Raw genomic sequence first — 11189 nt, 5'->3', positions numbered from 1 at the left:
AAGTCCCTCCCATGCACTCATGCCCCCACGCTCACACGCACCGCTGGGCAGGAAGATGACTCGCAGGTGCGTAGACAGGGCACAGGCATTCCCCAAAACCTCTGTGCCCTCCCACGCGGGTGCGTTCACATCCCTTTCCTCCTCAGCCACACAGAAAGCCTTTGGGGGGGCCCATGCACTGCGTGATGGCAGAGGAAGGGAGAAGGAAGGTGGGTGAGATACCCAAGATTAACGTGGGTCTCTGGCAATGGCATTTCTTACCCTCAGAGTCTGGGGCTGACAGAAAAGGAGCAGTCAGGAGGAAGCAAAAGAAGCAGCCTGGGGGAGACGAGAGGCAAAGGAAGCCAGAAGGTGTCCCCTGGCACAAGAAAAGGGTGTTGGAGAGCTACTGAGTCCATGCCAGCATGGGCTTAGCCCTGGGACACGTGATCTGGTGTGAACGGCAAGGTTTGCTTACTTTTAGGGACCAGGAGTAAAATGGCACAGCAGGCAAAGTGCAACTTCTGACTCCCAGGCTGTGGCTGTTTTGTGTGACTTCTGTGTGTAATTTGAGGTCATGGATTTTCTTTCACATTAATTCCTTGGTCAGTAAAATACCAGCTTTAAAACCATTCCCAGCCTGGGAGGACAACAGTTTTGTCTCCGGATAAATTAATTATTGCACTCATTTGTTGTTTTGGCAGAAGCAAAACCCAGGGAATGCCTTTGAAAATTGAGGGATTATCCAGGAGACATAGTGCAGTGTCCCGGAAGCCTGTCTCCCACTGAATTAGGAGTTTCACTCACATCCACGCTGAGCAAAGTCTTTGATGGTTAGCACACAGATCTCTTGGGGCTATAGATTTTGGGAAAGGAGGACAGAGATGCTGGAGCACCTCCAGAGACAGATGCAGAGAGATGCAGAAAACCCTGCCTGATCATGCTGTGCTGTATCACTAGATGCCCCTGATGGAGGCCGAGGAACAGGAGGAGGATGCCAACTCCCTCTCAAAGGATGAATCGGAGACTAACTCTCGTAACTACCTCCGCTATGTACCCCTTGGGATAGCTTTTCTTTTGCTGGCTGGAGCTGCTGCAGCAACCTGGTATTTCCTAGGTAAACATTCAACATGTTTTGTCCCCACGCGGGAGGTGGATGGGGTGTAGTCAAGACAGTGCCCAGCCCAAAGCATTTTAGTGAATCTGTGTGATTTAACAAACTCATACACAGGGGTAAAACCTCCTATGTATCAGCAAGGTAATCCAGTAGTGTCTTCTGTTGGCAGACTACAGACCGTGGCACCTGGAACCAGCCGTCCTGCAGTTCTACTCTGGCAGCCTCCAGGTCCTCAATCGCCAGTACTCCCCAGACCTTGGGCAGGTGGAGTCGAGAGCCTTCTGGTTGGAGTCAGCTAAGCTCCAGAAGATGGTGAGGGCAATTTCATGACCAGAGCTGGCCCTGAGGCAGTTCAGTGAGTAGAAAGAGGAAGGGATGAGGTACCCCCATCCAAGTGACAGACTTGGTGGGTCTGTACAGCAAGAGGGATGAAACATAGGGTTGGCCATAGGTGCTTTGCCACTGTAACATTGCACAATAGTTACCAGACAACATTCTCGTTGCAGCTGAAGGAACTGATTCGTGCCACAGAGCTGGGTCGATATTACAACTCGAGCACAGTGTATGCCTTTGGGTGAGTAGCACCCACAGCATTTTTCCTTGTTCTCGTGTGAAAGGTTTCGGTCAATTGTACTCTAGTTTCACTGAAGTCTGGCCATGACAAGCTGCTGCAATCCCTACCATGACCTCTAGACTAGGCTGGGCAGTCCAGATCCAAAATGGTTCCAGCATAACAAAGCAGTAGATATTTTGATGTTCATGTTCATCCAAGGTCATGAGGAAAAGTCAAAACTAAGAAATTTTTCAGAGAGGCAGAAGTTCAAGGGAGGAATAAAATTAACTGTGAAGAACTAAAATAAAAAAAACCCACCAGGTTTGGCATTCTTAGTAGAAACTAAGCAGCTGGAAATTACTGTCTCTAATTCAAGAAAGTAATTTCATGGCCTGATTCTAGGCACCAGAAGGGAGAGGCCAGAATGAACCATGGAAAAGGTATTCCAGCCAAGAACCATGGTCCACCCGGGAATAGGATAACTGTGGAATGGGACAGATGTGGGACTACAGCTTTGCAGGTCATCACAGTTCATCAAGAAAGCAGGCATAACTTCCAAACTGGCGTATACATTCACTTCTGATTTTTTCCATGAAAAACCACACCCCTAAATTTGTCCTTCTACTAAGGAATATTCCAATTCTGACGTAACTTCATTTTCAACTGGGGAAAGTAAAATTTCACTTGCAATTCTTCCTCTAGCCTTTTACTGAACAAAGGTTTTGTTTCAACATCTCTCCCCCCTCCCCCAGCCAATTTTCTCTGCCAGCTGGTTGAACAGAGCTTTCCCAGTCAGAGTCTCCTGCAGCTTGAGCCTGCCCAGCATTAATGGCTTGTGGTAAGGTATTGAGCCCTAAATCATCCACTTGTCACCACTGGGAGGTGAGACAATGAAGTCCTGAGTGTTTCTTTTCAACCTCTGGGCTGCAGTAACCAAAGGTCACTTCTACCTCAAATGAGACTACTCATTAGTCCATCCTTGATTAATTATCACATTAATTTGGCCACATATGGTCATCACTAAAGCCAGATGGCATAAAATGGCTTCCTCTGCCAAAGGACTGAGCATTGACTACCACCATAGACATAGCAGCTCTCCTGCCCCTCTCAGAACCGTTCGTCTGGGTCACAGCAGCAAGCTGGAAAGTCCACACAGATATGTCTGACTCATGGAAAAACAGTGGGGGGGGTTAATCTCTGGGGTTTGCCTCTCCAGTGATTCTGGAGAGAAAGAGAGAGGCTATTTAACATGCTCTTTATCTGTTAGGGAGGGGGCTCTGACCTTCTTCTTCTGGTTTGCCCTCCAAATCCCTGAGAGTCAGCAGAAGGAGGTGACTGCTGAGAGGGTAAACACCACGCTCCACCAAGAGCTCTCCGCCAGCTTCAACAGCTCGGGCAGCCTGTCCTACCAGACGGAGTACAGGGTCAACCCAGACTCGCTGGTGCTGCTGGGTAAGTACCAGCTGCTCGGCCGTGACCTGCGCAGTCAGAGATGCTCCAAGATCTGTGAGGTGCTGAAGGGAGGTTAGGAGGAAAGGGCAGAAGTCAGTGTTGAAGGGAACAGGGGGAAAACGAGGATCAGGAGATACAATTACAGGTATTTTTTCCTGATAGAGGAGAATTGAAGTTTGACTAAAAAAAGCATCCTTCCTTTGAAGGATTAAAGATTACTGGAGATACAGCTGACTCTTACCAGCTAGGTAACCTTTTTTTTCTCTTCCTTCTCCCATCAGCTTTGGCTTCTGTGGAATAAGATTTTACACAGGCCATGACTTTGATCAGCTCAGCTCAAAATTAGCAAGGGATTAGGTTTCCTCCCTTCCTTTGGGAAATTGTTCCAGGCTACTTGAGTGAGAGAAGAACAAAGGCAACATACCTGAGTCACCGCTAGACGACTTCTGAGATGAAGCCTTGTTGCCACTCCAGTTCTTGAGATGATTTTAAGGATTATCTATTGTTGCCCACAGTGAAGATCACAGACTGTTTAAAAAGCCAACCCTACAGGACTGCTCTAAAATAGGTGTTCAGTAAAGGACTAGGGATTTCTCTATATTCAGTGCATCGCAGCCAAGTCCAATGGAATTTTTATTTGGTCTTTATAACGAGACTTAACTTCTCAGCCTGATCTGATCCCTCTTATAGACGCCCAAACCTCACAGGTTTTTAAATGCATTGTGTTTTTTCTCTGCCCCTGGAGTCTCATTTCCAAGTTTCTTCTCCCCATGAAATGTCACATCTCCAAGTATTTTTTCCCAGTCATGTTATCTTGCATTTTTCTAAGGTCAATCTTATTTTAATATACCAAACCCATATTTTCTTTAACTTTTTCCTCCACATCTCAATTGTTTTGTTTTGGGGGTCATTTCTTTTTTGTGTCTTCAAAGAAAACTTAATTTCCTCAAAATTATTTTCACTCCTTCATCCTGACCATCATGTTAAGAACTTATTCTGAAGCTGCATTAGCATCTCCTCCCGCAGTTACCATTAGTCACTCACTTCTACTTATGATTTGTTTCCAGCATGCCAGACCTTATGCTCAGACAATTTAAATTAACTTTCTTAAGAAAGGTATCATAAAATAATATGCTAACTGCTTCCAAGTCAGCCCATCTAGCACTTTCCCTTTATTCACTCACTTCATAATGTAACTCATAAACAAACAAAAATAATGGTGCCATTCTTTTAGCTCTTCCAAGTTCCCTCTTATTCCCTTTGCATCTATTTCACTGTTTTATTCATTTCAGCAAACCACACTTCTTTCTATTTTGGAATTAACACAGCAGTTGTAGTTTCTCCAGCTCCTTCTGCTTTCCCTAGTGTTTTTCACCTCCCTTTCTAGTCAGAAGCACAGTCTAGCAACTAAGACAGAAGCCCGAAATACTGCTGGGACAGGATGACCCCAAGCCCTCTGGCTTAACTCTACCCTGTGACTTAACCTCTGGCTTCCTTTGCCCTATAAAATTGGAGTGAAAAAATGGTGAGCTAATAGCAAGTCATTAGCACTTCATTGCTTTCTGACAGACTCATTTGCTGACCTGCTTAGCTCTGAACATGAAGCCTTGCTGCAGCCTGCCTTACGACACCGCGCTGCAAACCACTGACTAGCGCGGGAACCTCTCCAACGCTTTATTTTTACTAACAGCTACACTCACCCCAGGACACTAGCTTGCCCTTTGCTCCAGAGAGTTTCAGAACTTCCTTCTCCTTACAGGAACTCGGGTTATTACCTGCAGATAAGAGTACTTAATAGCAGCTCAGCATACATCCTTCCCTACAGCACATGAGCTTCTCCAGGAGCCTGCCTCATGCCTGGAGGATCATCTTTTCCACAACATCTGCTTTTGCCATGACAAAACTGCTCAGCTCTCCCCACAGAATTGCAAACTCTGCTTAGCAGCTACTAAAGACCAAAGCCCTGACCTAGGCAAGCCCCCAGCAGCAATTCTCACACCCAACTGACCTCACAGTGCTTTCCATTTTGGCAATTATTCCCAGTAGCACCTGATCTCTGGCCACTTCCAGTTCAAGTGGGAGGCTGGATCAAAGCCCAGCTCTCCTAAAAGTGTTGTCCACCCTGTGACTCTGCTTTGCACAGATTTGTAGTCCTTGCTGGTGGCTTTCTCTGCAGCTCCCTTCTCCAGCAGTGGACTCCATGAGGATGCTGAATAGCTCATCAGCCAGTGGTGATCAAGAGAGACCTCCTTCCCCACCCTCAGGAATTCCCATGCTTTTCAGTGAGGGTTATTTAAACTGGGAGAGCAGGGGAGGGGTGGGCAGATGGTGAAGGCTCTGGGAAGTGGGGTTGTGCTCTGCAGTGTGGCTGGCAGAGGAGGGGGATGGCAGCCTGAAGTAATGCCCAGCCCTCCTGGGAAGGGGAATACGACCTAGAATAGCACATGAAATGGGCAGGGAAAAAAGGCAGAGAAATGCATGGTGGGCTGGAAAGCATGAACTGGGGCTGTTGGATTTGGGGAAGAGTCTAAAGAGATGGGGTGTGGAAGGCATGGGTGAAACAGGTGCCTGCGAGCAGAGAGAGAGACGTACCTGGAGGATGCCCCATGGTGAAGTTATAAGTGAGCTGTTCACGTAGGAAGGAAGGGAGTCATCACCTGCCATGCTACCAGTTTATCTTTTTGTTTATCTTCCTTTATATATTTCCTTTCTAACAGAATCCAGTGTGAAAGACATAGTAGTGCTGAAATCCACTCTGGGTAGGCTATCTTTTCCTTTCCTTTTGAGTTTGTGACTTTATGGGAGGGATTTTTACAGGGTACAGAAGGCTTTTTGGCTTCCTGGAGTTGTAAATCCTGGGAAGGGGAGATGAGAACAGTAGCAAGGGAGCATCATTGCCACTGCTTGGCCAGACCCAAACTCCATGACCCAGCTACATGCTGGACTGCTCTGAGCATCCTGACACCTCTGCCCCAGTAGCACAGCACTGTGCAGAGGTACCAGCTCCCAGGGACACTGCAGCCACCTTTGGTCTTGACCCTGTCCTGATGAGTCCTGTCACATAGCTTGGTGTACTGATACAATGGTGCTAATTCCAGGCCCCATCAATTTTTGCAGAGTAGGGTGGGGGTTTCCCTGCATGGCTCTGCACTGAATATGCTGCCAATCATTTCAGAGTCTGTTGTCTTAGTGAAGTTTGAAGATGTTTTTAGTAATTTCAGATGGTGTTGTTAAGTGTTGTGGCTGGCAGTTTGCATTAGATATGCTATTAGAGACTCACCTTTAAGATGATTTTTACCCAAAAATCCTGGTCTGGAAGCCTGCTGAAACCTGGAAAGCAGAGGAGGGAGATGTAAAGCCAGGTAGAATATGGGGGTGAGAAGAAAAAGAGGTGAAAAAGAAATTAAAGCCAGTGGAAAATAGCTGTGCTGTGCTGATATTTAAAACCTGAGGTAGTGTTAGCTTAACCAAGGAAGAGGGGACAGTTCTTAGAGAAACTGGGGCAACGGTACGAGGGGACTGGTGCCACCACGACATATATAGAAGTAAATTGAGATCACTGAGATGAGTCAGGCTTGCCCTGAAACAGGGCTCACACTGACAATGTCCCAAGTGACAATCCCATATCTTAATTTCCCTTACAAGCCCCTCTGCCTAAGCCTCACTTTGTCTCCTTTTACATCATCCTGAGGTTTAAATCCCTCATCTTTCCCCTGGTTTCAGGTTGCTACAGGTACAGCTATGTCCAGGAGGATGACGTCCTAAGGCTGGAGGGCCCTGACTACCTGGCCTCCAGTTGCCTTTGGCACCTTCACAGCCTGAATGGCTACATGATCAAGCTACGCCTGGAGTGGACTCTCCCAGACTGCAGGGACCGCCTGGCTATGTATGATGCAGCCGGGCCCCTGGAGAAACACCTCATCACCTCGTAGGTAGCTCCTGAGCAGGGCGAGTACGGTGGGGAAAGCTAGGCAGGATGGCACGGCACACCACAGCAGGGGAAGGTGTTAGACTACATCAGAGGAAATTCTCTTTGATGCAGAACCTGCCTCTTGCTGATCAGCTGAAGTTTACTGATGTGGGACATCACACAACCAGCTGTGCAGCCTGAGAGATTACAGCAGCACGAGCTGTCTCCCTGCTGGCCCTCTGTTTGATTCGGCTAGTGCCTCGCAGCAGGCGTGTACTGTGGATAACACAAGCATCCACGGTTTCTCTTTCTCGTTCCTCTCTTTCATTTGTTTGTTGCTTGCTTCACTCTCATCCTTTTTTCTCTTTCCCCTGAGGATCTACGGCTGCAGCCGTCAGGAGGCGGTTGTCGAAGTCCTTTCATCTGGCCCTGTCATGTCCGTTGTGTGGAAGAAAGCCATGTACAGCTACTATGACCCCTTCATCCTCTCAGCGCAGGCGGTGCCCCTCAAAGGTGAAGAAGGCTGGAGGCAGACAGCCACAGACACAGGAAGGATCATAGAATCATAGAATGGTTTGGGTTGGAAGGGACCTTACAGACCATCCAGATCCAACTCCCTTGCCATGGGCAGGGACACCTTCCACTCTATCAGTTTGCTCAAAGCCTTGTCCAGCCTGGCCTTGAAGACATCCAAGGAGATAGGTTATCTCCTACAACATCACAGTACCTAGAGGTGCTCCATCCCCATTAGGGCAGAATTCACTCCAGATTGCAAGGGTAGAGGTGGTCAGTAAAAAGCAGGTTAGATGTTGCTCCCTCCCCTGGACTCATGCATTATCATCTGGCTCGAGTCTTTATCGCCCAGGCTTTGGCAACAGGGCCTGAGTGATGGTGATACTTTAGAAGACCAAGCTCTCATGCATGGACAGGACTGATGTGGCCTGGACATCACATCCAGCTGCACTTAGAGATAAATGTCAGTTCAGTATAAGGGTCTAAAGCAGCAACATAAATTACCATTACCCTTCTCTGGACAAGAGGAGGGGGCAAAAAGTCTTGCCAGGTAGAAATGGTTCCTTGAAGGGTGATGGTGGAACATCCCAGTCACCTTTAGCATCAGGCCTTAGAGTGCCTTTTCTCCCCTCCTACAACGGGATGAGTACAAGGCAACCCCAGGCTGAGGCTGAGCTGACAGGTAGCAGGGCTTTGAATGTCTGTATTTCAGCCTGCAAAGTGAATATAACTCTGCGGGAGGGCCTGGAGCTGCAGGGGAAGATCAGCACCCCACACTACCCCAGTTACTACTCGCCCAACACCCAGTGCACCTGGCACATGACGGTAAGAACCAGCTCCCACAGGAGCATCCACCCCCACCCCAAAACCCGCGTGGCACTTCCCACATAAAGGGGGTACAGCCAGTGCTCTTGGTCAGATCAGCATGAGAAGCAAGGGGAGGGCGGGGGGGCAGCCTGCCTAGCCTCAACAAAACACATGTTTCTGAAGGAGAAAGAATCTAATATTGCACGCTGGTACACAGATGTCATAGCTGAGGAGGAATCTGAAACCTGGTTCCCAGAGGAGCTCAAGGCAGAACCAGACTTCTAGAAATTGCTAGGAATTGCAGTGCATTCGGATCAGCACCAGAGCCACCCTGGTCCACGGCATGGCTCCACTTTAGAGGGTGCTTCTTTCTGGGCTGCAATGTGTGCATTGGCAGCTCCCCCTTCACACCCACCCTGCTCGTTTCTGTCAGGAGATGGAGTGGGCTGCAGCCCTCACAGGGCCTTCTACACTCTGCCCTGGACCCCCTTGTCTGCAGGTCCCATCCCTTGACTACGGGGTCACCCTCTGGTTCGACGCCTATGCGCTCAGCAGACAGAAGCACGACCTGCCCTGCACCCAAGGACAGTGGATCATTCAGAACAGAAGGTATGTGCTGGACTCGTGGTTTCTGTCTCTCACCTCCCACCTGGAATTAAACTGGGATTAAAACTCTGCAGGTTCCCTGCTCACTTTGGCCACCAGGTCTGAGGGAGGGCCTATCTCCACACTCGGTAGCCACTGTTTGTGCTGGTGCCTCTTGCTTTTCTACATCTTTTCCAGCCTCTCTTGTTCACAGGCTTCCCAGTGAGCACATTTCTTAGAGATTTGGTTCGAGCTACCAGCCTGCCTTCTCTGTCTTGCTGTTTGCATCATGCTTCCTAGTTTTCTCCTGTGTGTGTAACCTTGGTGTCCTCCCACGTCTCCTGTGTTTGCAAATCTGCCTGTCACCACCTCTGCAATATTATCTGTGTGCCACTGCCTTGCATCCACCTCCTTACAGATCTTCCACCTAGCTCCATAGCCTCCTGCTTTGACTACAGCCGCCCAGCAGGATAGCTGGCATTCATACAGAACAGGGGCTCCTGCCCACCGCTGTCCAGTTGCAAAGGACCAAGAGCTGCTGAGCTCCCATCTCCCAAAAGCAGGCCCCAAGGCAGACAGGCTTATGGCTCTTGTTTTTCCTCCCACTTACTGCAAAATTGCCCCTTTCCCTCCAAACCTTCCCCCAGCCCATCTCATTAACTTTCTCTCCACTCTTTCTGGGGGGGTGATTTCTTTTCCTCTTTAGGGTCTGACCCAGAAGCTATGTTTCCCTAGGTTAGGATTTCCACTTTTTCTCTCCCTGCCTTCCTCTCTTAAACTGTTAGCCCCACAGTTCCTACAATAGGGCGTCTTTGGGAAGATGAAAGTAAGAACTGAATTGTTTTGTGTGGCCTGAATTCAGCGCTTGCCCAGGAAGTGGGAAATATCCAAGGATAGTAGGGTCACTATGGATGTCATGTCATACTGAAGGCATTTTGCCTTCCTGGCTTCCCCCCACACACCCGGTCTGTGTGGCCCCCTTCCCACCCCAACCCCACTGAGCCCTCTTGCCCCACTCTTTGCCTTCTCCTCCCTGCCTGAGACATCCTGCCTGTGTTTGCTCCTCAGGTTGTGTGGCCTGCGGACACTGCAAGCCTACGCTGAGCGGATCCCAGTCACGTCCTCTGCTGACATCACCATCACCTTCACCTCACAGATCTCCTTAACTGGCCCCGGCGTACAGGCAGCTTACAGCCTGTACAACCAATCTGACTGTAAGTTCAGGCTCCTCCCTGTTCCTCAGTGGTGTGGTGGCTACCAGCAGCCCCTGTGCACCTGGCTTGTGTTAGGAGAAACGCAGGACATATCCCGCGAGCCCTAGGTGCCATCTGCCCTTCAGGCACATGCTCACAAATCAATGATGCACACACCACTGATCTCCCCCCAGAAAGAGGCATTTACGTGCGAAGCTGCTTCTGCACATGGCCCTGCCTCGTGTTGCCAGAACATCCATGTGCCAAAACCCAAGGTCAGAGTTGTCTACAGCCTCACTCCCCTGCCCACATCATGAACTGACCTTGGGCATTCAATAAGAGACCATCACCGGCTTGAAGCGACTTCTATTTTGATTATAAGAGCTCTTAGAGAGAGCTGTTTCCTGCTCACCTTGGAATCTGAGCAAGTAAGAAGCAAATAAAATTGCACACAAATACACATACGCACGGATGCAAATGTACACCCGTGGTCTGTCTTTCCAAGGTTTCTCCATCTCACTCCTAAAGGGTGCCTGTAATGCAAACCAGTCCCTGAATATGTGCACCTGCCAGCACGTGTCTAACACCAACCCCTTCAAAGCCCCATCCAAGTTTTATTAACAACTCCAAAGAACCTGTTCCAGCTTTCTTGCAGCATTCAGGAATCATGAAACAGGGCTAAACCAGAGGTAAATCACGCCAAGTGGGTGTTTGTCCCAGCTCTGGCCCATTGGTACAATGGGAAGCAGGGAAAGCGCGCTCCTTCCCCTCTGAGTCCTTTTGCTCTTGTTCAGAGCAGGGGACGGGGCAGATTTTGGGGAGCGAAGAGAGTTCCAGCGGCACGCTGCCGGGGCACGTGTGTGGTCAGGAAGGCGTGCAGCTCCACGCTCCACTTTCAAGCCACCGTGCTCTGCCGTTCAGAGGTTTCCAGTCACTGGGGACCAACTACTCTCTGGTGGTTTCGCAGCCTGCCCTGGGGAGTTCCTGTGTTTGGTGAACGGCCTGTGCGTTCCAGCCTGTGATGGGATCAAAGATTGCCCCAATGGATTGGATGAGAGAAATTGTGGTGAGTGACTTCTT

The 11189-nt window shown here is 49.2% G+C and overlaps 1 protein-coding gene across 1 annotated transcript; it reads left to right on the top strand.

The window, feature by feature from the left end:
- Nucleotides 1-939: 939 nt before the first annotated feature.
- TMPRSS6 (transmembrane protease, serine 6) lies at nucleotides 940-11175 on the top strand (the record flags this gene model as incomplete). The annotated part of the gene is made up of 11 exons (XM_010159429.1): nucleotides 940-1096; nucleotides 1266-1408; nucleotides 1603-1670; nucleotides 2917-3101; nucleotides 5819-5860; nucleotides 6825-7029; nucleotides 7388-7524; nucleotides 8237-8349; nucleotides 8831-8940; nucleotides 9985-10130; nucleotides 11077-11175. Coding segments are annotated over exons 1-11 (1405 nt in total), but the record flags the coding sequence as incomplete, so codon positions are not given.
- Nucleotides 11176-11189: the final 14 nt, after the last annotated feature.

The sequence above is a fragment of the Eurypyga helias genome, unplaced genomic scaffold (genome assembly GCF_000690775.1).
Source record: "Eurypyga helias isolate BGI_N326 unplaced genomic scaffold, ASM69077v1 scaffold45490, whole genome shotgun sequence".
Classification (NCBI taxonomy): domain Eukaryota; kingdom Metazoa; phylum Chordata; class Aves; order Eurypygiformes; family Eurypygidae; genus Eurypyga; species Eurypyga helias.
The sequence above is the reverse complement of the archived record's forward strand: the minus strand, read 5'-3'. Positions and strand labels throughout refer to the sequence as shown.